This window comes from Onychostruthus taczanowskii, unplaced genomic scaffold (genome assembly GCF_017590055.1).
Source record: "Onychostruthus taczanowskii isolate IOZ18803 unplaced genomic scaffold, ASM1759005v1 scaffold16, whole genome shotgun sequence".
Taxonomy (NCBI): Eukaryota; Metazoa; Chordata; class Aves; order Passeriformes; family Passeridae; genus Onychostruthus; species Onychostruthus taczanowskii.
The window spans coordinates 4754785-4782774 of record NW_024498795.1 but is presented as its reverse complement, the minus strand read 5'-3'; the positions used below and the strand labels follow the sequence as shown (position 1 = coordinate 4782774).

Sequence of the window (27990 nt, the reverse complement as noted above, 5' to 3'; positions counted from 1 at the left end):
TGCATCACTCAAGAAAACCAAACCCAAGACAAATCAGCAGTATTTTCCTTTATTAAAGGTCCTAAATTGAAGGATCAAACTGATCAGAATGGAGCCACAAGCCTGATGAAAACACAGCTGAAAAAGTGGAGTTACTGAAGACTTGGAAGTGTAGGCAAAAGTGAAGTTATGAGCGGAAAAGTTTGTGAATTAATATATTTCTACAACTGTGCTCTGAAAATCCAAGCAGCAGAGTATTTGACAACTTACACAGTCACAAGACTTTTGAGCACAACTTGGCTAATGGCTCTATTTCCAAAATAAGTTAGCCATTAACATTGTTCAGGTACCTATTAACTACCTCCATTATCATATTTTAATAATACAGCAGTATAGCCACCTGACCTTTTTCATTAGCTCTTTTGCAACTGAATCTTTGTATGGTGTGAAATTAGGAATAAAAGGAAGGAACAATTTCATTTCATGCATGTCCTTAATTAGAATTTGTATGTTTGCATTTCATACAGATTGGATTGAAATATATCCAGGCAGACTGAAGGAATTATGTTTTTACATTAGAAAGGACAGAAATGCAAGGTAATGTGTTTTAAAAGAACAGTACAAAGATGACAGATTGGGAGCTTTCTCTATATTCTACCAAAAGCCTAATTACAAGGCACGCTGTGGATAATGAAATTATAGATGAGTTTTTGATAAGCATGGATTTTCACTGCAATTAGAGACAGAGGCAATTATAAAAATATATAAAGTCTTAATTAGTTTTGGAAGGAATACTAATTTTGATGCTCTAGGGTGTACATCAATCTCTAAAACTTTTGGAGGTATAAGTCAAATCTACTGCAACAGATCTGCCTACTGGACACTCATCTCCTGTGCTGGCTAGCACCACATGGTGTTTTCTAGCACCACACCACCTGTGCCAGGTGAGGAGTTTATCACCCACAGGTCCACATCCCACATGCCATTATCACCTTTATTGGTACCACCCACAGAGTCACAAAGTGCTTGAGAGTGCAAGAGATCTCTGGATGTCAGCTGGTCCAAGCCCCCTGCTAAAGCAGGGCCACCCCTGCCAATTGTCCAGCATCATGTCCAGGCAGCTTTTGAATATCTCCAAGGACAGAGAATCCACAGCCTCCCCACAAAATCTTTGTTACCCTCAGAGTAAAAACAATATTTCTGGCTGTTCAGAGAACCTGCTGTGTTTAAGTTTGTGTCCACTGCCTCCAGTCCTGACACTGAGCACCACTGAAAAGAGCCTGATGCTGTTGTCTTCACACTCTCCCCTCAGGTATTGAGAGGCACTGATGAGATCCCCCTGAGCCTTCTCATTTCCAGAATGAACAGCCCTGGGTCTCTCTGCCTTTTCTCACAGGAGAGCTGTTTCAGTTCTTCATCATCTTCTGGCTCTTCTCTGGACTTTCTCCATGGTGTCAGTGTCTTGCCTGTACTGGGGAGCCCAGAACTGGACTCAACACTCCAGCTGTGGCCTCACCAGTGCTGAGCAGAGGGGGAGGATCACCTCCCTCAATCTGCTGGCAACATTCCTCCTGATGCAGCCTGGGACACCACTGGCCTTCTTTGCAGCAAGGGCACTTTGCTGGTTCGCTCAGCCATGAAGGGCACGTGGAACATTAACTCCAGGAGAAGGCAATAACAGGGAGCCAGAGGAGGACTAGGGCAGATATCCCCTCAAAAAAGCATGTTCACAATATGGATACAGGCCTGGTGAATCCCCTGTCTGATCCAGAGCACCAATTTTGCATTCCTTTGCTTGCATAGTCTCTCCCTGTCTCTCTCAGTCGCACTCGATGCCATTTCTGAGCAATGTGTGTGACCTTTTCAGATACTTCACTGCAGGAACATTTGCTTTATCTCATGGACATCATTTCTTTGTGCCTACAGTTCTGTCTATGGCCAGGTGCCACCAAATGTTATGCCAATGAATTTTGGACGATCCTGAAAAAGATGAATCTTTTCTTTTACATGGGTCAAGTTTTAGCAGATAGTCAAACTACCTTGCCCCCTGCCATACAGGTGTGCATTTCCTTAACCTTGTAGGCCACTACCCCCCCTCCCAAAAATAAAAAAAAGATAATCCCTTTCTGTGGGATTTTCTTGCTGCAATTTTGAAAGCACACTTTTGGACATGAAAAACAAACTGTACTCTATGTTTGTTATGAGCTGTAAAAGCTTAAACAGCAGGTCACAAGAATTAGGAGGTCTTGGCCCATCAGAAGACCACTCCTGGATACCAGCAGATGGTACCCAGGGTGAATCTGTAGCAAGTGCACCTTTACAGACCCTGAGCAGCATGCAGGTGCTGCCAGCAAGCTGGAAAACACCCCAGTAAACTTGCTAAAAAAAACCCTTCACCTTGCAAAAAGAAAACTTTTAGTTGCTTACTTCTTTAAACTATTGCAACAGTGCTATCACATCTTTCTCAACTCTGCTCATCTTGTGCATCCACTACATGAATTTTTTCAAGAATAGAAGTACCATCTCACTGTCTGCAAGCCAACTTTGCTGCTGACCTTTCATACAGAGGGAATCAGACTGGAAGTAATCATATGGCATCAGTTATGTGACAAAGTGCCTTAAACATTCTATCTGACATCCATTGAGATGATCTGAACAGCTCACTCATCGCTTCATCATCTCTGATTAATACACTCACCCAAATTCATGCAGTCCAACCCTTTGTGAAACTACGCTCTATTTGTTATATGACAGATGATGACTGGGGAACACGTGACTCCTCAGTATATTTATCAGTATTAAAACACATTACAACCTATAAACCTACCCCTCCTACCTATCACTCTACCCCTTTTGAAATCCTGGACTTTCCAAGTTCTGCTAAGTTTTGATAGGGCCAAATTGAAAACAGCTTCACAGCAACATTTTTTCCCTGGCTCTTTCAGAGTTTATTTCCCATCTGAACCTGTTCTAGGCTGCAGCATAATACAGGTCACATTTACTTCACCTCCAATCAAATGAATTTTTACTGATAAAAATTCTTCCTCTTCCACTACAGCAAAGCTGCCTATTTAAGCATTTACTGACCAAAAAATATGAACCTCATGTACCTGGGAAACAGATACCCAGATGCCACTCAGTGGCCCTAGAAGGAATCCAAGTAATTTCAAAGTAATTTTTATCCATAGGAAAGTTACTTTGAGTAATTCCACAGGAATCTTTCCCTTTTTTGGTGTTTTTAATTTCATTTTGACCTCACATCCACAACTGCATCTGGGTCTGAGGGAATCTAAAGGATTATCTCCAAATTAGGCTGTTATTTTTTGAAACAAATTAAAAATTTAAAATTCCTGGCATCTTTAGTGTCAAACCCACAACATTACACAGTATAATTTTTTTTTTAGTTGGAACTGATATATGTAACTTGGTTATTTTCCCCCAGTTCTCTGCCAATGCAATCACCACAAATCCATGACAACAAAATTTCCTTATTGAAGTATTCAGTGTTTATCTCCTTTACACCTATTACTTACGTGGCAACACCAAAAGGAAAAGAAAAAAGGAATTCACGAGAAGAGTATTTAACTGTACTCCTTATGACTTAAGATTCTGCTGTGTATTTGCAAGACAGAAGAGCATATAAACAACAGCACAGCTTTTACTGGCACAAACCTAACGTGATCATATGATCCCTGCTTGCCTCAAGTATAAACTATAAAGGTCATTTTAAAAGGGTGCAACAAGATTTACAGCATTCCACCTCATATTTGCTTCATGCCTGTTTTTTATTTTGTACACTGTATTATTTTCAAAATTAAATACCTTCCAAATCTATAGTTAGACAAAAGCTATGACCAAGAACCAAGCACATCATAAACCCAAAGTATTCAGATTCCAAAAGCTGCTTCCAAGATGATGTTCTTGGTAATTGCTTACATGCCTACTGAGGGACTGATCCAGAGTAAACTGAAATCAAAAGGTCAAAATTCTGGCCCTGGTTAGGTGCAGCAATAAAGTCTTACTGATTCAGTAGGGCCAAAATTCCATCCACAAGGATTACTTCCTTTGACCTAAATGTGCTTTGAATCAATGCCTAATAGTCTGTGAGAGGCAAATGGCTTCTTTCATTTGGGATTAACTCACAGTATTCTCTATGGTGTGTTCAGATGCTGTTGGGTTTTTATGCCAAATGATAAGGTGATTAAATAATTTGCAAATTCAAAATGCCTTTCCACTTTTTAAAATAATTTTTAAAATATTATTGTTAAGATATGATTTTAAATGGTTATAGCCCACAATATTTTATTTTGACATTGACAACAAAGCTGCCCTATTACTGCTCTCTGTGGCCAGGGTGTTTGAGAACTATTGGAAACATAATTCCTCTCTGATGAGAAAGAAGAACTCTGAAGAGTGCTATTTTGGGCCTCACCATGGACATTGTAACAGCTCTTGAGTGAGGTATTTCCAGCACAGGTCCCTCAGTTAATATATCCAGTAGTTAAAAGCCAAGATGTGAAATTAATGATGTCAAGGTTTGGGAGACAGCCTTAGCATGGAGATCTTATATCCTGGCTGCTTCCTGTATCAGGGACATTGGATGCAGATGTCCCATAATACAGGCACTTCAGAAAACAAGTGGCTCTTTAGCCATGCTGACATTGCCAAAATGATCCTTGTATGACACTGCTTTAGTTTAAAAATTGCTTTCAGTTTGAATAGGACTGGAGAAGAAGTGGAGATGAAATGTGACCCTATGCAGCAGAAAAACATCTCAGAAGGATTCTCCCTCCTGGATGATGCATCTCAGGAAGGAAGGAAAGAGCAGCAGCCCCTTATGTCTCTGAGCAGTTTGCATCTTCCACCATCAACGTGATGAAAGCTCTCTTGTACTCATCTGAGGCTCATCTGACCCATTAATGCTCATTAACCTGATAAGGAGTAACTCCTTTACTTTTTGTTTTGCTTGATATTTAATGCATTTATTCCCTAGAACCAGAAGAAGGAAAACAGTGGGAGTACGTGTGAGTGGGCGGAACAGCTCTGCCTTTTTCAGCAGCAAAATTTTTAGGTCAGCCTGTAAAATCTTATCCTGCTTTTCAAAGGTACTGTAGATCTTGACTTACAAAAGAAAAAAAAATCCTTCAGGGATTTATTAAGGAAAAAAAAATTATAAAAGCGTTGCTACTTGACAAGTTTGCTTTGGTGAAGAAACCAGCTTTGAGAAATGAGTTTCCTTTCCTGCCCTTCCTCTCACCCACCAGTTTTCCAATGTTACCAGCACCCAGACTGTTTTAATACAATTGTTCATGGGGCCATTCTGCAGGCCAGATCACTGAAACTATCTGCAGTGTCAACCTTCAAATCACTCTTCAGCCAGACCCATTAATTGCAATGGTTCACAGGATGGCCTTTCAGCCAACAATAACAGCCAAACAAGCAGTGAACATAAGCACTGTGACCCGAAAGGGAAAATTTTTCTATTTTTAAAGTTGGCTCTGCTGTGAAACCAATGTGACAGACAAAAAACCAATCATACAGCAAAAGGTAAGAGAAGCTGCTAACTGGTGACAAAATATGAGCAAGAACAATCTCAGATAATTCCCAGCAAAGAGAATTCCCTCATGGGAAGGAGCTGAGGAAGAACAGGCAAAGCTCTGATATTTCATAACATCCCCAAAACACCAGAGAAGAGTTTAGACTCAAATACATTGCATACATGCATGCTGGAATGGGTACATGTATGCAATGTGTTACCCTCCAAGAAAATATCTGCTTTACTCCCAAGCAGACTAATCACAACTAATAACATGAGGGATGTAAATGGTTACATGCCAAAATAATAAAAAAACCCCACAGCTGAAGAAGAGTACACCCTGAAAACTACAGATCATCTCCTCAAGCATCTGACATTCCCTATTGGCTGGGTACAGAAGTGATTTTGTAAGCCAAATTCACATGGTGATGAGCTCAATAGCAGAAAAGCTTCTCAGACTGCTTACCTCTTTTGCACTTTTAATTTTGGCCAGGAAAGTGTAGAGCTCCATTGTTTCAGCAAACAGAGCCCGACACACTGCTTGGTAGTGGTTGGGCGCCTCCGATCGCGTTGGCAGGTGGGCAGCACACAACTAGGGAGAAAAATAAATAACAGGATCAAAACAATGCCCCACTGCTCTCATTAATGCTACAGAACATGAGATAACATGAAAGTGAATGCAACTGAATAGCAAGGGCACCAGCATCCATGAGGCATTTAAGCTTAGTCAGGAACTGGGGTGTATTTTCTAAACATTCTGTTTCTATTTGTTTTATGAGAAGAGTACTATAGGAATGGTAAGGGGACTGGTAGACCATGTTCTAGAAAACCAAGACACTGCCTTTTCATAACAAAAAAAAAAGGGGTGAGGGACAATATAATTCAACATAATTGTCATAATTGTGAAAACAAGCCACCTTGCAGTAGCAAATTTTGGGAAAACATACTTAATTCAAAGCAGCTTTAACAGTAAGTGTTAAGTATTCCTACGAACACAGAAGAGAAATGTATCCCTAGCAGTTTATGAAAGGATGGAAGGTGAAGCAAGGAAAAAAGCACAGTGTAATCAAGCTGAAACTATGATCAGATTTATTTCAAGCAGCACAAAGATTTTAAAAATCAGCAAGAGCTATGGAAGCACAGGCTTATTGCTTTACCTCAGACATTCACGAACATTTTAAATCACAGGAATAGCTAATGCAAAGGAATCCTACAGGTGTTTCCATATATGCTAAACTTGTCAAACTCTGAAAGCCTATTCAAATCACTAAGAATTATTCACAGTTACTGATGAACAGTGAGTCCAGCATTACTTCTAGAGCAAAATGCAGCTCCCATTTCCAACAAGAGAAGCTTCACTGAAACCAGCCTTTACATTTCAAACTGAGAACCTGAATAGTTTGAGTGACATCCAGCTTCATGGACATATCATTTTCATGGAAATATTGGCTGAAAATAGACAGAATAAAATAATATCTGTAATTTGTTTCTTAACACTTTTAAATTTCAAAAATCCAAAAGCTGAAACTTGAGTATGGATGGCCATATACTGGTATATATGCAAAAATAAAGTCTTAACCAAGGCCATAAAACTGGTCTTGTTTATGTGGTTCTATTGTAACTATTTTTTATATATATATAGTTACATTCAGATGTCCAGAACTAAAGCCTGAGACAAAAGCCTCTTTAGCAGAAGAGCCTTTAATTAGCCTAGTGGCATACTTGTCTAAATCTCTCCTGTTATTACAGTGAATGCTGTGGTTATAAGGAGCACGATGCATGTAAATCTTAGGCTGCTTTTCCATATTGCTTTCCATTTGATTTAAATCCATACTGCCACTAAAAGGTGTGGTCCTGTGGCCTCCAGCTGTAGCAATCCACAGATACCCTTATGCTGGCACGGGAGTCCATGCCCTAACTCAGAGGAGTACTCACCCAAACAAAAATTAACAATGTGAAGGAAGTGGAGCAGGAGACAATTACTCTTCATGGCATGGACACACTCACAGAAGTGAAGGCCAAAAGGAGCAAGGAGAACATACTGCCAGGGTGGGAAAAGGGAGGAAGGGCTGAACAGATTTAGACTGCCTCAATCTCATTGACAAGTTGCTCTCTGAGGCCAGAGGCCCCTTGCTATCTTTTGTCTTCCCATTAGAATAACAATACACAGCTCAGTGGTCAGATTTGGTCAACTCCTTTGATAAACCTTTACAAGCTCAATTTGGACTCCTGCAATATCCTCTTCTGATTACCCCTATGTATTTATCTCCTTTCAGTTGTAAAAATGAATATGCATACAGAAAGTTTATATATATGTGTGTGTATATTTTTATTCCTTCCTGTATATTTTCCTTCCACGTAGGAAATGCAAGACAGCCAGGAAATTGCCCTTGATCCCTACACTTCAAATTTTATGCTGTTTTACAGTGGATGGCCAAAATTTTCTTACACTCTTCAAATTTATTTCTGGATAATCACAAGGACATAGCTGACATATGTCTCCCCAACCCCCCGCCCAACTCCCTGATTTTTTTTCCTTTTTTTCCTCCTTTATTTTTCCTTTTTAACAAATTGGATCATCTCCTTGGCAGATAAAGGGAGAAAAACCCAAACAGATGCAAGCCTAATGTGAGCAATAGCGATAGCACATACCAAAAACATAGAATCTACTAAACATTTCCTTTAATGAAAATATTAGAACATTAGACCAGTTCTGAGTATGGTTGTGCTCTTTTTTCTCAATAATGAATCATGTCCTTACTTGCCTTACTATGTTTTCATTTTCTAGTTATTAATTATAGTATAGAAAAAAAAAGGTTTCATTCTAAAATACACTATTTACAAAAAAAAAAATAGAAACAGCAATTTTGAAAAAGGTCATAAAATGTTATGTCTTCATGGCCGAGAATAAAATTTTATTATTATACAGACTGCACACAGGTTTTTAAGAATCCTTTTTTTTTCTTTATTCAGAGGCATGTTAATTAGAAACATTTTGCATCAAATATTGAGGAAGTTAATGAAATGCAGTGGTGACAAGTTCAAGCAGGGAATGGTTGTAATATTGATTCTATTAGTGAACAAAAAGTAAAGAAAAAAAAAAGCCAGCTGCTGAACTGAAGTTACAGAAGCAATCACATAAAACCTGACCATTTGCTTTGCAATCATTAGACTGCAGGTATTAAAAGAGGGCCAGCAGCTCCTACTAACTTTCATGTTCTGTGAAATCATTCTCTGAGTGATCTTATGTGAAGATGCATTACATAATAAAACTTCTTGTGGTAATATTAAGTCAAACAACTCAACATGAGTTTTTTGGATTAGGGAAGGTAAGCCTGAAGAAAAAGGAAAATGTAAATAGGACAGGCTGATTTTTTTTCCCCCCTTCATTGTAATATATTGTACTCGCACATTGGTTCAGAACTCCTGACAAGCTGTAACTTCTGCATGAAATACCACAAAATCTAGGCAGGCAAGGCAAATCAAGCATGAAATGTCACTTCTAGCCTGAGTTCAGGATATTTATCCACTTAAAAAAATTTAAAATCTTTAAGTTTATGGTAGTAGTGTTTGAAAAGCTATGTTACTGTAACACACAACAAAAATCCCTGTCAGTATATTTTAATAACTGAGATATGAAAGGACAGCTATCTAATAAACTCCTCCTCTTACTATGTCATAGTGGTAGTAGTGCAGGAAGGATTAAGATCATATATGCAGACTTTTCCATCTTGAGATTGTATTCTTATTCTGACACTTGCCTTTTCATCCCTCATGATACAACTTAAAACTACCCTAAAGGGAATGAACTTGAACAGTGCCCAGAGATTAATACAAGGCCTGTTTTTTCTGCTTTCAAGAAGTCTCAAAAAGTATGGCTCAAAACAGATTATGTGGTCTTTGCAAACTGGTGAAATAATAAAAAATATTATCAACTACTGAAACATTAACTGGCTTTCTGTAAATATTTCCACTTGAAATCATTGTGAAGAGCTGGGATTTCTGATTTTTTCTTTTTTCTAACTGAGCCTATCCAAAACCCCAGCTTGACCCAAAGCATTCAATCTTTGCTTAGATCCCTAAGAAGATTAGAGGCTGTTTCCATCCACATTCAGGGTTCACAGGAAAAAAAGGCACTATGTAAATATCATAGCCTTGCCAGCTCTTCCAACTTCATCCTCAGTTGACTAGGAAACAGGGTGCACCAAGCCAAAGCAGTGCTAACAGGAATCACAATTTAACCATTGAAGAGATCAAACAGCATTTCTTGCATTTGTTTGAATATATTCCAGCAATATATTCCTCCATAAAGTTACAAGAAACACTAATGACTCTCCCACTAAAATGCAGTGAAGTTTTGTAAAACTGTTTTGGCTAGATATATACTGGAAGCTTCATCAAGACACCTGGGCTGCTGGAATTAAGATTTCAGAAGACAAAAAGTGTTTCCACTTGTAATTATCTTGGGGAATGCACCACAAAGAAGAAAAAGATTTCTTTATCCCATGGGCCACAAAGACAGGCCATTGATATTATGCAAAACATATTACCAGCCTGCAAATGCCAGGCTTGTTAAGTGTTTTGAAAGCCTTGGAGTATTAACAAAGACTTAAAAGATGTACTTTTTCTTAAGCAACAAGAAGAAATTAGTTTAACCAACAGATCACTGAACATGCAAGTGTACTAAGTATTTGCCTCATCCTTTGCAATATGATACTGCAACAGGTTCACAAAATAAAACTCAGCTTGAGACGCCTTTTCAAGTCAAGGCTATTTTCTGAAAGATTTTATCTCCATGAAGAAAAACTAGAGTTTATGATTAGGCTTTTGTTTTCATATATATCCCTCTTCATATGAATGTGAACTTCAAGAAGCCATATACCTTACCAGAGAAATCTTACCACGACAGCACCTGCATATTTGTAAAATTCAACCAAACATTTTGCTTTGCTTTATTATCCAGAATAATGTTGAGGGATGGGCTGTTGACAGGAATAAGTGTTTTTTCATGTAAGACGTTTCTGCCTGCTAGGACCACCCCTGGGCACAGTACCCACAACTTAGGCACAGTACAAGTTTTGAGGCGGCTTTCACAACACCTGGAGCCAGTTTCACCTGCTTCCCAGCACTTCAGAGCTTCTTTTTCAAACATTCCAGGCAGCTCTGCGCCCCTGGCTCTGTTGCTTGTAACTGCAGTGGGCCAAGGACTGCCTGGTCCCTCTGACAAGGATTCTAGGGGAATACTGGTGAGGAAAGACTGCAGTAAGATAAAAGGGATGGGAGCAGAGTTAGCTATTAATCCACAAAATAAATTAACAGAAAATACAGAAAGTATTCACAGAAAGTTGCTCTTCACCTGCAAAAGTTTGGTGACTTTTTAATTGATATTTTAAAGGATCTTTTGCAAGTGTCATGGAATGTCCACTTGCTCAATATGTGAGCCTCCTAGTTAATTTGGCACACTTCAAGGAAAAGGTAGGTTTTGTGGAAATTGAAGCAAATTGCTAGTACCAAGCACATCTGCCTTGGTATTTAAGTGCTCTCCAGCACTCTGCTAAGGCCTTCCCTCATGCTGGTATTTGTTGTTTTGATCAACACTTTGGGGTGGACAAGGGAAGTACTACACAGTTCCCTACTTTCACAATTTCCAAATTTAATGTTTTGAGTGATCCTCCCCATAAAATAATTTAATAAATACTGTCTTTCTTTACTGATTTTCCTTTCTAATATGAACCTGCAAATGAGTAGCAAAGCTATTTGCATTTAGCAGTAATGGGTATAATTTGAAGAAATAGTGGCCTTGGTTGGTTGTCTCTTTCAGGACTGTGTAAAGGACACAACAAGGTAGCTGCTGAAATTAAAGCCAAAACTGCAAATGGAAATTGGATGATGCAAGGATTGAAAACTGCTTTGCATAGGATCCTGATCCTTAAAGAAATGTCCACTTGTCTGTATCAGATAATCGTCATCATCATCGCTAACTGCCCTCTGCTTTGCAAAGTCTAAGGATTAAAGGCTTTGAGCAAATTATTTATACATATGCTGAAATGTCAGACAGAAATGGACTAACAAATGTTTACAAATGCCCTCCTGAGTCAAAACTGAAGTCAGCCTGCAAGGAAAATTGAAAGACGCTCGTCATGAGGGTAGCCTGTGCTGGGAAATGCTGCTGTGAGGTTTTGGATGCTGCTGTTGTTTTAGAAACACAAAGCAAAACACACAGATTCCAAAGGTTGAGGATGAAACTGGTTCATAGTTAAGGACTCCCTTCCACTATTTTCTCCTGAACAGAATATCTGTCCTGACACTCTTTCCTTCAGGTACCAATTACATTGAAGTGCTGAGCACCATGACTCATTTTCTTTCTTAAAATCTTAACACTACACAACTATTTGATGAGTGTTAACTACTTTTCCATGCTAATAGACTGAATTTAAGCAGTGATGAGACTCTTGATAAAATTTCAACAGACAGCAACTGCAAGACTAACAGCTCACTGAACTGTCTCACCTGTAAACTTGAACCTTACCCAACAACAGACAATTAAAGGTGAAGATAATTTGTAATCTGTTACATTTATATGATACCATCTTTAGGTAAATGAGTCTTACAAATATTTAACATAATTACAAACACTTTTGAAAGTACTTAAAACTTACACTGGTGTCAGGAAGAGAAAAACAAACTCCACTATACGTTACTGACTACATCTCAATTTTTAAGCCAAATGCTGTATTTTTCATGCCTAGTGAATCCTGTTCTCACTCTTTATTAGCTTTCTAAGAATGAAGGAAGACTATGACTATCAAAACAGACTTGACAATGATTATTTCCACTGGACATTTTGATATTCAATTTTCAATGACTGAGTAATTTTATGTGCTAGTGCAGACTTCTTGACAAAGTTGCACTTGTATAAATTCTCATTTCTACTTGAAAGCCATGAGAGTATTTTTATCCCTCAAAGACAAGCCCCTGCATACAGCTGTTTCTGGACTGCGTGTTAGGTGTATTGTTACACTGTCTTTACACAGTGGACTAACAACATCCTGCTTCTCAAAGAGACTTGTCTCAAAAGAGCCAATTAAGTGAAAACCAAATCTGCTTTCTCTCCTAGTTTCAGAGAAACTGTGCTCTGTTGTTTCTTAGCAGAATAATGGAGGAATTAATAATACAAATATTCAGTAATCTGAATTTGCTAGCTCTCATTCTTTGACTATTCAGTGGAACATCAATGGGATTACTCATGGGCAAGGAAGAAAACCTACCATTTCTATTTTTCCCATTTTTTTAACATGAAATGTCAATCCCTGCAGCATTTAGCAAAACCACTAGGTAGCCTGTCAGCAACAACTGCTTTCTAAAGGTAGAAAACAGCTCATTGCAACTCTCATCTGTACCACTCACACATCTGCATTTCACGCAGGAACAGCAGAGTGAAGGATGAGACAGAGGCATCTGGGTAAGAAAACCAGCTTCAAAAGCAGAGCAGAGGCATAGATGGGAAAACATGATAAAACTGGATAATTAAAGGAGAAGGGGAGTGGCTGTGCATATTCATAGGGCTACCTGTAGTCATTTAGCTAACAGCTCATTAAGCTGTGGAACCACCCTTCACATTATTAAATAACTTAGACCTGAACAACTGCTAGGAAAGAGCTGCACCCTTGTAATGCTATTTTGTGTGTTTGCCATGCTGCTCAGGCCCTCCTTAGGGCTGGAGGGTGCCTTCTCCTGCTCCTGAATTACTGCTTCTGTTCAGGAGAAGAGAGGAGAGCTGATTTTGTAGGATGCAGGATTTTGCAGGATGCTTGGCATATACAGCAGAGAATGAGGGCAGGATGGAAGCCCTTCTTTCTTCCCCTCTCCCCAAGACCCCACACAAGCAGATAAAGCAGTGATTACACCCAGGCTGCTGCTTGAAAAAAAAAAACAAACCAGAGTATCTCAGGAAAAACAGTAGAAAATAGTGAAGTTTTAAAACAGTTTAAACGAGAAAACAATTTTATCAAAAGGTACCATAAAATGTTGGGGAATGACCCTTGAATCAGAAACATGTAGAAAATCACAGAGACACATGTAGAAAAGGAAGGGGAGAATACTGCAGAAAAGAGGCTGTATCTCTCAGCTTTTGAATAATGCCAATCAATCTCATCACTTCACAGTTCAGATTTTTGTATACATTCTAATTGAGAGACAATATATTAATGTAAGGCAGTTTATTCACGAGCCACTTAAAATCCAATTAAAATGTATCAACTAAAATAAAAACATGCACTTTCTTTGGCAGCAATTTACAGTTCACATACAAAGCTTTAAAGTGTATGTGTGTGTGGGAAGCTTGTTTGTTTTTATGTAAAGTGTTGAAAGTTCTCTCAGTAGGCACAATAATAATAATAATAATTTGCTTTCATGTTTTGTCCTGAAGCATGACTTTTTTATTCCTATCCAAAAAACAGCTTTCGAGCCACATAACCAAATAGACAGCATTACAAAGCACAACAAGCTTTCAAACTTCACTCCCAATGAAAAACTCAAGTAACTTCTAACCAATCTCATTTTGCTTTCATTAGACCTCAGCATATGGAAAGCTTTTCTACTCCTTCACATATGCCTACTCCTTATTTGTACTACCTTTGCCAGGGAATTCAAGTCTTGAAACCCAGATTGCATGAAAAAGGCCCACAGAAAAATTCTTTCTCTTCTTCTTCCAGGCAAGTATGCTTAACACTTTTCTCTTAAAATTTATAGCCACTGAATCTACATTGCAATTGTCTTATCAAGCATATCAGTTACATAAATGTTAAACATGCCACTCTAAGATAGGTAGGCACAAAATTATTTAACCCACAATTAATTGATTAAATAATTTTGATTCAAATATATATCGTTGCTTATTCACACAGAATAGATATCCAATAAATCAGAATTTTAAAAGTGTTTAAAAGTGTTATTTTCTCCTCAGTTCCCCTCTGTTTGTAGTGGTGGTGCCCTTTTTTGTCCTTATCCTTACACACACTTCATTCCTGGAAATTGTCTCCAGTATAGTAATTACTAGAAATTGAATTACCTGGCGCCAATGGCTTTGAAATACTCCCAGAACATAGGTGGGATTCACCACCTGTAGGGACTGCAGATGGTGTTTATACTGCCCTGAATGCTCAGAGGCTTGAGGGAAAGACAACTCTGCTGCTTCACTTTGCCCCCACATGTTTCTTGCCATTGGCAGCACTGGGAGTAAAAGCACACTCTGTCAAGTATTCAAGGCCAGCTCATGTACCCAAACTGTGCTGAGTCTGCACTGTGGGGACTGTAGCTGTGCTGCTGGGGCTCTGTCACAGCCCTGCAGTCCATGCCCACACATATTCTTTCTCCCCTTGATATTAGGAATTATGAATTTTATGTCAGTGCAGCTGAGGTCAATGCAAAGCCCAGTGGGCTGGTCAGGAATCTTTTTTGATATAGAAAATAAAAAATTCTGGCTCAAAGCCATTGCTGACCAAATCACATATGATACTACAGCATATTTTCCCCTGCTCTTTTGGTCCATTTGCACTTCTATCTGCTCAAAAGGTCTTGGTCTCCATGTGAACATTTAGGATGGACAGCTGTAGTGAATTATTGAGCATCTTGCAGTAATTGATGGTTTTCTTGAAATCTTAGGTCCTGAACTCATAGGAATATGTATGAATATAACCTTCACTATTTCTAATTAAGAGATTGTGAAGATTTAGTACATTTTAAAGACTGATCTCTTGATGCAATCATAAATATATTCATTTTCTCACATCATGGCTTCTTGGAGAGGAGAGCAATGAGTCTCTGCTTCCAAAAGAGATGAACAACACAGATCTCAACACAAGATGGGAACCCAAAGATGGAGAGCAAGAGAGATTGTCTCTTGCTAATAAACTGAATACAAGAACATTTCTTTCTCTTCCTTAGGGCTTGACTGTTATTTCTAACAGTTATCTTGTTTATTTCAAAATATGCCACTTGAAGAAGTAGGCCAACCCATGCACCTGGGCCAATCTCTGACTGCACAAGCACAGTTTGTTTTATTTTCAAATAAACTTCCCTGTACTTTCAAATGCTGAGCATTCTTTTGGAAATTAATTTACTTGCACATTCAGAAAAAGATGCATTGGAAAACATATACATCATTTAAAGTATTTGAAGAATATCTCCAATCTTTATTACCTTGCTTTTAATTACCATAAAATAATTTTTTAGGTTATTTCAACCGTATCAGATAAGTCTTACCATTCTTATCTGAGAAGGAACCTTGTAGAAACAAGTATGTTCCTCACTAAAAGGGATGTGGCCCTCAACAGAGAATAGTTCAGGGAAAAAAAACAAACAGCAAAAAACCCCAACAATAAAAAACCCCACACACCACTACCCAGCTACCAGCCACCTCTTCATCAAAATCTTATTATCTGAAAGGAAAAAGGAAAATGGAGGCAGGCAAACCATTTTTCTAGTTCTCCAGTCAAGTGCTGCATGACTGCTTTGTTTTCAAACACAGCCCTTAAAATGATTAAACAATTTTGTGCCAAGTACTCTAAGGACCTACACCACTGGTAATTATTTACCTGTTCTCAGTTACACATCATGAAAGATATATCTCTACAAGTCAGGCAGGAACTCCCAGCTCAGTTCTTCAACTTCAAAGGTACCTTTAAAACCCCTGGCACTTGCAGAGGCATCTACTACATGTCCATTGAAATTGATGCTTTTACATGATAAGTCTATCAATGCCTTCTAAAGCAGAAATACAAAGGGAATTTTATCTCTGGAAGGCAATTAATACTGTAGTGACCTCAGTCCACAGAGATCAAGGTTATCAAAAGGGTGATCATGGTAGAGCACTCTCCTGCCTGTACTCAAAGACCAATTGTTACTCTTGGACAACTCTTTTCTACACTAACATTTTTTCATTATAAAACCACTTTTGAAGGCTGAAAGTCAGAGCAGTTATATTTCTAAAAAACAGGACTTTAGAGCAAAGTACAGTAACTAGAAATGCAAGTATATACATCTATTTCAAATATTGCCATCTTCAGAAAGATGAAAGGCAGTTTAACATCAACTTCATACTGAACTTTATAGCAATGGATAAAGGGACATACCCAAGACATTGGCAAAGTGTCTCAACTGGAGTTAGTCAACAGCTCTGAACCGAATTTCGGATGTACCATCACATCTACCAAAGTCTGGTGTAAAACTGATGAGTGTTAAAGCTCACAGATTGTTCTGTCAGCAAAAATAAAACATCATTCTCTTGTCAAAAAGCCCAAAACTGTTACTACAGGACTTTTTGCCAGTATCCTGAAGTACACATCAGAGTCCCACAAGAAAGATGGCTTCAAGAGGAATCTGGGGGAGGCAGAGAAGACAAAGGGGATCAGTTCCCTCAAAGTCTGCATGACACCAGCAAGGAGCTGCCAAGAAACCACTCTGCTTGCAGCACCTTCATTAAAAGGCCTAGATAGCTGCCAAATTGCCTTCAAAGAGAGGTTATCTTTATCTGCTAGAGTGGTAAAGAAAATTAATAACGCTTTTATTGTGGTAGGCATGTAAGACAAAAGAGGTTTGTGGGGGGTGTCTGGTTATCTTGCTGGTTATCTCCCCTCAGCTGCTTGCTGCCCTGCACTTAGGCATAAGCAATATACCTGCCCAGAGATTACCAACCTCCTGAGTTTCACCTTCACAGCAGCAAGTGTCTGAACACAACAGAAACGCCCGTCCTGTTCTACCTGCTCGCTTGACCATAGAACCAGGCTGATGGCAGGTGTGTGCCATCCAGCCCTGGCCACCAGGAGAGCACCTGGAGGAGCAGGGATGCTCCCTCTCTCCCTCTCCAAGGTAGGAAAGCAAGTCCGACTCATGGTGTTCCTAGGTAAGTTTTTTTTTTTGGTTTTTAAAGGTTTCTGGTACAGACAGATTTCAGCACTTCTGCTGAAGGTGACGCCATGAGGCCAAGTGTCTCTGGCAACCAGACTTCACTGGAAAGTCCCCAGCACAGTGCCTTGGCTCCCAACACAGTAGGCACCATAACCAGGGCAAGAAACTGCAATAAGCACCCTCCTTTGCTCACCAGCACACTCAAATGTGAAAAGGACTGACATCACCCTTTTAAAAGGAGCACAGTGGTTACTTTCAAAGTAAAGCTGACCACATGTTGACCTCCAGTTACACTGCCCCAGATAAAAAACCAGGACAACTGTTTAAGATACCAAATGACATCACTTTCATTAATGAAACCTGTCTATCAACATAATTCACTTAAACACTTGTCACGTTCAAAGCTGCTTTAAAATTACTTTGAAGGGATTTATGTGAACTGTCCCCAGCTTTCTTCATCAAGCTAAAGTACAAGAATCCCTTCACTTTCTATATGTGTTTGTAAGAAACTAAACACAAGGGCAAACACAAGGACAAAATTAACTCACTGACTATTTTTATTTCCAAATGTGTGTTGCCTAGAAAACATATTCCTTATTTTTGTTACCTCTGGGCCATTAAAAATAGTTCTAAGTGTGACATTCTGCTTCAGTCCAGACATGAAAAGACTTAATAAATCTTGCTAACACTGGCCTGAACTTCAAATTTTTTTATTTTTTTTTTTTTTTTTTTTTTTAATATCACATGCTACCACAGAAGATTTTTTTAAAAAAAACCCTATAGCTCACTTTCTTCACTTAGGACTGTCATGTTTTTAAACATCTCCTTACAATTTTGCCTTTCCAAAAGGTGGACTGAGGATAGTGATAGCTTACATCAACCTATGTAAGTATATGTGGCTGTATAAAATACATAAATGGAGGCTTATTACATACAGTATGATATGACAGACTGGTAGATGTGAATTGATTAGGAGATGAGTTTATAAAGAGCTCTGGCTTCATGAGAATTTGCTGATTTAAAGCAAGTGTTGGTCTTAATGCTCATATCAAGAAATCTTGGCATGACAAAAAGAAAAAACAATACAATTCCTCATTAGGACCTTCTTGTCCCAACTCCAAGCCTGCTTTGTCCTAAGAGAAGGCAAAAAACCCCAAACCTAGCCAACTTGCTCCAAAAACCCCAACCACACAACTCTCTATTGGCTTAAATCACCCAGATTATCATGTTCTTCCCTGCCAACATGAGTGCAATAACTACAAAACAAATGCCTGTTTTTTCTAGTTTCTACCTCTTTCTCTGAGATAAATAGATAAATAAAAACAAAACAAAGGGGTTTGTTCTCTCTTCAGTGCAGAGGCAATAAAATGCCTGTTTTCCATTTACCCAAGCTTCCGAAAAGAATCTTCCTAGTGCCTTCTTTACATGCTTCACACAAAGCCAACCGAGAGCAGCATGTGAAGCTCTGCCACTGTGTGCAGCTGCCTGCCCTTAGCACAATCCCTGAGCTCTCTGTCCTTGTCAACCCTTCAGCTAAATATTCCTCCTGAGAGGGTTTCGTTTGGGTCTCCAAACAACAACTACTCGTGCTTGCTACTAAGTGCTGCCAGTTTGCTTTGCCTCCTCTCATAAAATCCCTGAATTCTCATGCCTGCTATCTTTCTATAGCATCCAGACTGCCCTACACCTTCCCTTCAGTAAAAGCTCTGCCAAGCTCAGTAGATTCAAGGAATTTACCTCTTGGCACCACTTGATTCAGGTATGAGTTATCTGAAAGGCGACTAGGTTAAAACATTCAAATAATTTTCCACGATTCTGCATACACAACCCACGTATGAAGAAGCTTTGGAATGTATGGCCCAAAGTTTGCAGTGAGGCAAACCTGAAAATGCATGAGAAGTACCCTGAAGCCATCACCCAGAAGAATACTGGTTTTCCCATTCTGTTATTTCATTAAAAATATTTAAAAATTGATCACTTAAAACACACGTAGCATGTCATGCATCCTGCAGACAAGAATCTTTAGAAAGCTACCTCTCAGGAGTGCTTCAGTTACAATACTACTTAGGGATGTTGGAAGTAAATGTTTTAAACAAAAACCTACTGTAAAAAACCTTTTACTAAGAAATGCAAAACATGCCCTGTCTTCAGACCAATCTTTGGGACAAATATGATATCCTGCCTTTTAGATGTAGATCTTCAGGGGTCAACAGACCCAGCAGACACTGTTTATTTCTTTGTATCAAATGGCTTTATTTCACTTAAATATTTTTCTGAAATACAGCATGCAACAGTACACTAAGCAAAAGGGAGCACAAAATAGTATAATGGAAGCACAGTAGTCAAGAGCATACTAAAAAATCTCATAGATAAAAGAGAGCGATTATTATTTCAGACAATTAATGGCACTTTTAAATCAATTCTATGACCTTTCCTCCAAATGTTTAATTTCTTTTTATACTGTTACTGGCACTGAAATAAATGCACCAAAAGAAATTTTGCCTCAAGCTCAAGGCTCCCTCTTGAATAATTCAAAAGCAAGAAGATCACAGTGGCTTAATTAAAGGGCCCTCCCTCCGTTTATTTATTTTTCCCATGTTGCTCTTACAGGACAATATGCTTCTGTAAGGAGTTAAGTAATTTTGTAGCATCAATGCTGTTTCTATTTTCTTTGCCAATGCATTTACACCATTAGAAGTGACTCTGGAGTAGCAATAGTGACAACTGAAATGCACATAGTTTTTTATATCGTTGCTATAAGCAAGATAAACTTCTTAGCACACTCATATTCAGTGATTTACTTCCTGGCAAGAACTAGAAAAGGCAAAACTTCCACAGCCACTTTTCCTCTTAACCTCTCTCCTGAATAGGCTGATGGATTGTGAGGCTCTAACACCTCAGAGAAGTTAGGAACTCCACAATTTATAGAGGACAAGCACTTATAGACTCTGCCATTGGACCTTTTCTTTCAGCCTGGAAGGTATAACATATTTGACCCCAGCTAAATCAGTCAGACTAATTAAGGAGTTCTCCTCCACCCCTCAAGTCCTGCTTCTCTCATGCCTGTAGAGCACTAGAGCTACAAGAACACCCACAGTGCCTATTTCAAATGAGCTGCAGATGTACAACATAAAAACTGCAGAAATAAGTTCATCTGCTGTTTTGAACTCAAGTGAGTGCAGTGATTGGGAATCTGCAGCACATGAGAAAACTGCCCATTAATTTTGCATGTCACAATTTATCTGTCCACTGAAACATGTATCCCACACATAATGCAAGTAAGACAGGGGGTCTTGGGAAGCTACACTGGAAATTCCTCATTGGTTATCCCCTGTGAGATGCTGGCATTGTGTGGAATATAAATCAAACACTTGTACCTTACAGGCGCGATAGAAGATGTCGTGTGAGCATGTGTAAGAATGGCCTTCACTTTTAAAGTAGCTAAAGGAGCCTGCAGAGATAAAAAGCTACCAGCAACACCACAAACATCCAATTCTGCCAAGCCTACATGGGTAGAAAGAATTCTGACAAGATGAACCTTCGCCAAATCCTAACGTAAGACAAGCTGCTGTCCTGGCTAATTTTTCTGAGCAGATCTACTGCCTTTACCAGGCTGACAGTGAATCTGAAACACCCATCATGGCTTTCTGTGCACTTATCAGTTTTAACACCAGGAGAAGAGGGGAGGTTAAGAGTTGGAGAGGGAGACTCGGGCAGATCCCTCCAGCTGTGGCCAGGTCAGGCAGCACTGCTTTGCTGAGGGCTGCAGTTAATCTGTAGGGCAGAGAAGATATGGGCCCTTTTTGTAATAGTGGCTCTGCTCTTTTCCTACTTTGTTTGGGTCTCTACAGCTCCACTGTGTTAATTGACCATAACCCTGATTTCCAGTCATTACTTAGAATTTCAAATTAATCTGATCAAACAGAACATACATTGTGAAAGTAAACACTCATTGATCTGCTTTAGTCTCCAGGGTATATTTCAGGCAGTGCAGGCTCACAGAGATTCTTTGATACTCCAGATGTTTTATTTCTTGCACAATGTTTTGCATGTTTTCAAACTTGTATTTTTTATGGGATAACTGAAGTTTTGTCATGACAAATTCTGCCTTTTATGCATTATGGGCCACCATTACCACCAAAGAATCCTTCCACCTGCACTAAAATATGGAACTTTATTTTTACCCTTGTATGAATTATTTATAATAATTACAGCATAAAAGAGACAGAGGGGAAAAGTCCCTCCCCTACTGTGCCTCTTTTAGATGCATAAGGGCCCACACACAAATTTCAGGTGTATTCTAACCTCCCCATATAAAAATAATCTGAACACCCCATCTGTGTTTCCTGTTTTTGTTGGACAACTCCTTGGATTCCTCAGACTATTTTAGACCTTAGACAGGTTATACCAGTATAATTATGTGAATTATGGGTACAGGGGTTTTCAACCAGTGTAAATGTGCTACTGTGAACCATAAATCATTACAGGAAAGGTCATTCGGTTTTGTCTCCCAGCCTGGAGTAAGACACTCCAATCTATCTAAGCCCATACTGATGGAAGGAATGTTTCCAAAATAATTAAAGTAAGGAAGACAAAAAGTTCTTCTTTTTGAATGGAAAGACCAAGGTCTTGAGGGACCACTTCCTTGCAAGTACATCAGGTACAAGCCTTTCATATCAAAGCCCTATTATTATTGCTAAATACTTTTATTTTAATACCAGCAACATGGAGCTCATGCAGTACAAACACTCAAACATGCAGAGAGACACTCCTGCTTAATTTTGCATAGTCTGTCCTCAGCTCAGCTCTGTGGGCCTGCACAGCACAGGACTTCCAACTCTGGCTCCGGCCATGACTCAGCCAGGAGCTCTGTTTACTCTGCACCTGCACAATAGTTTGTGGCACAAAATAGATGAAAGAACTGATTAAAGAACAAAGGCAAACACATAAACTTTTGAGATGCTTTGATGACACACAGGTGACAAAGGTCCCAGCAAAGGTGACAGCATAGACAGCACAGACATGAGAAACACGTTGTGGTTTGAATGAATAACCGTGATGCACAAGGCTGGCTTGGACAAGAGAAAAGCAGCAGGTTTACTGCATTTCTAAGACAAGTTCTCTCAAAACACGGTGAAAGAATAAGAAAAGGCCTGTGGATGGGTCCTATTCAGCCAAGATCCATATTTTCCTTTGCTCGTCCAGTCTCGGTGATTGTTTTGGAGGAGTCCCAAAGGGAATGGTTGAGCACATGCTCACCTCCTGAGCATAGGAAATGAGCCCTGGTCCCTGTGACTTCACTGCTGAACTCAGAGCTCCCATTTCTGTCAATGCAGCAGAGAGAAAGGGTGGCCAGGACGTGTGCTGACAGAAGCTGTCTACCTGGACAGAGCAGCACCACGAAACTCCACCTCTTAAGAGGCCCACACTGCCCAGGGGCATCGCCCGATGGTGTCCTGTCATTGCACTATGATATGGGGCTGTGTTTACAAAGTCACTTTGGGAGATTTTGGGGTTTCTTTCTAGCTGACAGTCCCCAAAGAGTTAAACTGCGGAAAAGGAACAGCCAAAGGAGTGCCTGCCTTCCTCAGAACTTAAGAGGTACAAAAACTAGATGGCTGCACATTCAGAGACTCAAACAGATGGGACAGGAGGTTTCCCAATATTACAAAAGGGGTCTCAGACATCAGGTCTACGTGACTGAAGATCCACAAGTGGAAAATGATAAATTTTTGTTCAAACCAGCAAGTATTGTGAGAACAAAAGTGAAGAGAATTGAGGACTTCCAACCCACTGTAATTTCAATGTCCCTCCATGCACACGAGACAAAAACAATGGTTTTCTAAAATGAGATCCACCAAGATAAAGACTACCACATAAACATGTGCATACAGGATTCAAGAGAAAGGAAAGGATCAATTGTTGTATTTTTAGAGCATTTTCAGAAATGGCCTACATTGCTGCATTCCTTTTTAATATAAAATGAATCAGCAACTCTGGGACTTACTTTACCATCTCAGTAAGTTTCCAAATCATCACCAGCTTCACACAGAGTTATAGCATACACTGCAAGTTGCTTGTTTGGAAATGAAGCATAAATTTCAGGCTCATACAAAAATGCTTAAGCCAGCCCAGCCTTAAACTGAATTACACTCACAGAAAGATACACCTTACTAAGCCTGGACTAGACAAAATTATGGGCTTTTGAATTCCAGTAACATGAACTCTTTAACTGTCTGTCATAAACAAATACCCTGACTTGTTTTTAACTGCATTTTCTCATTCCTCTCTGACAGGTTCCCATATTATACTTACACGGGGCCACAGCATCTATATGATAATAGTCCTCAGACTCAGAAGGGAGTCTCCAAAATACTTAGATCTAAATGCAGATCTCCTTATCCTGCCTATAATTGCATTGAGAAAGGACATACTTTTCTTTTCCCCTATAATCCTACACATGCCATAGATGGTAGATCTGTTCTACTATCAGAGTACTCAAAATAAAACAGAGGCAGATCAATATCACCACTGTAAATTTCAGTTCCTTCCAGCTGAGAGGAGTCAGCCATATCCTTGAACTACCAAGACATATGAGTCACCTAGACATACAAGTTTCTCATCTCATGACCATGCCAATGATTAAAAAAATGAAATGGGAGAGGAGGAATGTTTGAGGTTGAAACAATTTATTCTTCCTCCTTGCAAAGCCCAAACATAATTTTCTACCAATAGAAATATTGCAAACTGCATCCTTGTTTACATTTCTTATAGCGAGGTAACACAACACTGACTATGCTGCTCTGAAAAAAAAAATTCATGCAAATTAAGTCAGCATGGAGATTTATGAGTTTTGTTTATTATGGGACCTGGGCCACTCATTCATCTTTGTGAAGCAGCACTTGTTAATTTTTGGCCAGAATTAACAATTCTATTGTTATTACTGAACTTCTTAAAAGCAACTAGGTAAGACTGGGACCCAAAGCCATTGAGCACCAGAGACCATCCACCTGTATTTGTGTCCTAGACAAGAAGGTGTGGCTTAGCTACAGATAAGGCTCCTGTTAAAAGCTGAGTTTACTTTTGGGATGAAAGGTGAACATAAGTAAGAGAAGGATACTGGTTCAGGAAAGGCACTGCCTCCTTTATGTACGTTCTACAAAACCGGCAGAAAAAGGCAGCAAGGCAGTGACAAAGGTTAGTGTTGTGACTTGTAAACACAACTGGTAACTCCTCTACAACACCTCTGCTCTGCAGAAGGGCTGAAGTAAAGTCTAGTCAGGCAGTAGTGATTTGGCTACAGTGATGTTCAAATCTGGAAGAAATGACAGGCTAGGATGGCAGTTCAGCCCAGCAAATACCAGCACAGAGTAAAACCTGCTATCAAAGCCTTATGAGGTTACCTTTACATCCAGAATTAGAAAGGGCTGTTGACCTAGAATGAAGCGTAATATTGTAACTGGATTTAGGGTTGGGGCTCAAGCCAGCAGATATTGATAAATTGTAGCTTAGAAAGTACCTCTGGGTTAGCACAAAAAATGTTGTTGGTTTAAACCATCTGTCTGCAGAGATCTGTGGGATAAGGAGTGTGATAATGTTAAGATTAGGAGTGGAATTAGGGTTTGAGCATACTCTGGAAGAGGTTGATAAACTGCATCGTCTTGTCTCAGTATCAGGGAGGGCCCCATGCTGTGATAAAGGGGCCACATGACAGGACTTCCCACACCCTTAGCAAGCCCAACACTGCCAGCATGCCAGGCCTTCCCTGTCTATTCTCTGTTGACCAAGGCTTCCCAAGGGGTATGTGAGCTGTCAACCTGTGTTCCCAGTCCCTGGGATTACTGTGCCTTGTGTACATGCACAGCCAACCTGGCACTCCCCACATGTACAGATTTCCTGAACCACAGAGCACGGTGTGTACACACAGTGGATGGGGTGAGGAGAGGGACTCAAACAAGGAAAGCATCTGTCTGAAAATGTCCAGTCTTGCTGTCTCCATTTCTCCCTTCATTTGCAGCAGGGATGGCAAATCAGAAATATATCAAAGACTAAAACCTTCTGGTAACCAATGTCTCCTCTCTTCACAGATGCATTTTTAAAAACAGTAGGTCAAGTCTGGGCAGCAGGTTGGTCCTGCCAAGGAAATCAGAACCTAAATCAGCCAAATACACCAAGAAGCAGCACAAGAGCTTGTCTGTGTCTTCCCCGCTGGCTTTGCCAATGATAATCTTGGCAGTACTATTTAGCACTTACCCTTTTCCCAGTTCTTGGGAATCAGCCATATTACTTAGCATTTTCCAGGCTAGGGGGAGGGTGCAGGATTAACCTTGCTTACTTCACATTATAGAAAAACCGGACACATATCTTAACTACCTCTGTGTTTTAATCACGAAATATGCTCACCCAAGTTAGTGATTAATGGTGAAAAGTTCAGTTTTAGTGGCCAGACAAAGACAGTTTTTGGAGGAGGAACCATATAATCACTTTTCAAGGACGAAATAATTTCCAGACCAGACGCTACATAGTTAAAAACCTTAAAAATCAGTATTAGTAGCACACAGCTCTACCATTTTCCAAGCTTGTGATGTAGAGAATGCAGGGGAGGCAAGAACAACAGTTCTCAATTCAAGGAGCAAACCTGCTTCAGCATTCACTACAAACTGTGGAGGAAAAAGCTTCACAGTGATCTTGCCAAGAGGATCTTAAAATAAGTGAACCTCATGGTCACAAGACCACACACTACTGTTGTGAAACAGTCACTGGGTAAATAAGGGTGTAGCCTCTAACATTTTACTGCTGCTGGTGGGGGGAAAAATAACAGAAAATCACATGCAGAAAATGGTCTGACCCCTAAAAAGGTATTAAGTCAAGAAAAAGGAGATCTTGCAAATCTGCACTCATGTCAAAAATATGGCAGAACAATGCTGCCATTCTAGTCCTCTCAATGCAGTAATAACACTGAGTAGGGAATAAAGGTAATTTGTAGAGTTAAGCCTGCAGCACATAATTAAGGCAAAAATAATAACAGAAATAAAAGAGAATTCCAAGGTATGTAGGAGTAAAAGTCAGGATGATGTACAAATGACAGCTGACCTTCAGTTTAATAAGATGAAGTCACAGAAGCAGTACATGTCCAGGATGATATAAAACTATTAACAAAATATGATGAAGTAATAAAATGTAAGATGCTGATTTTAAAACATAGAAACAGGCAGATAGCTCAGACTAGCAGAAATATTAACAAAGCCAAATGAACAGGATGTCATTCCATGGCCTTAACTGTTGAAAAACCTGTTGAATTTTCTTATCACTTTTGATTTCAGCAAAGTTTACCAAATTTATCTTTTATAGTTTGCAGAAATCAAGTAAAGGACTTGCAAAATAATCACTTCCACAAAGCCACTGTTTCAGTTCTGTGTATAGAAAGGTCTTGCCTGCCTCTGCACTAAGTGAAACTTTCACTTACCAATCTAACTGGCCCTCTCTGGGGTGGGTGTCAGGGAGAGGCAGAGGGAGGAGAGAGCAAAGCACCTGCATGCAGCAACTCAGCAAGGCTGGCAGGGGCAGGGGCTTGAAGGGCAGAGCACTTCAGCCAGCCAGGCCCTCCCCATCACAGGGAGCAAAAGACCATTTCATTCATTTCTCCCTCTGGCCTCTGCTTCTCTGAGGAAGGGAGGGAGGAAAAACAAAGGCATTAAGCATTTAGCATTACTTCTCATGCAAGGAGGATGCAAAAGCATCTTAAAGTTACTTCCTCTTCAGTTTCCTGAGAGTTTCTCTCTACTGTTAACCCAGCAGAACTGAAGGGTTTTAGTGTCAATGTGTTCTGATGGGCTATTTGGGATATTCCTCTAGTCTCAGCTTCCACCATGACACTTAATTTATGTGGTACACTAAGCTCCTGGTCCGTAGATATGACTTGCATTTATGAAGAAGCACTATAAATGGCTCAATCCTCTGGTACAAGTTAGCATAATGTTTTCCAACCTGTATTAATATCAGGTTTTTTATGAGTTAAGCCAATTACACTAGTTTTTTTAAACCATGCTTATTAATACCTCTGTCTGTAATAAGAGCTCACTGGGCTCTAAAACATGCACAGATTACTCTGTAGAAAACAGAAGGTAATACTTTTAAATGATTATTCAGTCACCCAGATAACATTAAAGAACTTGCCACAATTAAAATTCATAAGCTATGTTTCTGAATTTCACAACTCAGGTCAAGAACTGCAAAACCATAATGATCACCAGTGAAATACTGTCCTGACTCACTCCATCCAAATAAGCTACTCCTACAAAAGCACTACTGTGCTACAGGAGGGGAGGGTGACAAGGAAGGAGCTGATAAGAAATAATTACACTAATAACCTGCTAATGAAAAGGTGAATTAATTGAAACACACCATGAAGTATCCAAGAGTATACAAAGTAATAGTAAAGTAGTTTACACTGGAAGGCTGACTATCCAGTGCAGGGATTAAATCAGATTGTGACATTAATGGCACATCCAATGCTAAAGTTGATAATGGATTTTCTGTTGCCTACCGTCAAACTTGAAATAATGCTG

The 27990-nt window shown here is 39.5% G+C and overlaps 1 protein-coding gene across 2 annotated transcripts in view; it reads right to left on the bottom strand.

Annotated features, from left to right (window-relative positions):
- SPIRE1 (spire type actin nucleation factor 1) overlaps positions 1-27990 on the bottom strand; it is a 127170-nt gene that overhangs the window by 41965 nt on the left and 57215 nt on the right. For both annotated transcript variants that reach the window (XM_041399251.1, XM_041399250.1), the window contains exon 4: positions 5982-6107. In XM_041399251.1, coding sequence (XP_041255185.1) covers positions 5982-6107 — 126 coding nt within the window. The remainder of the gene's footprint in view (positions 1-5981; positions 6108-27990) is intronic.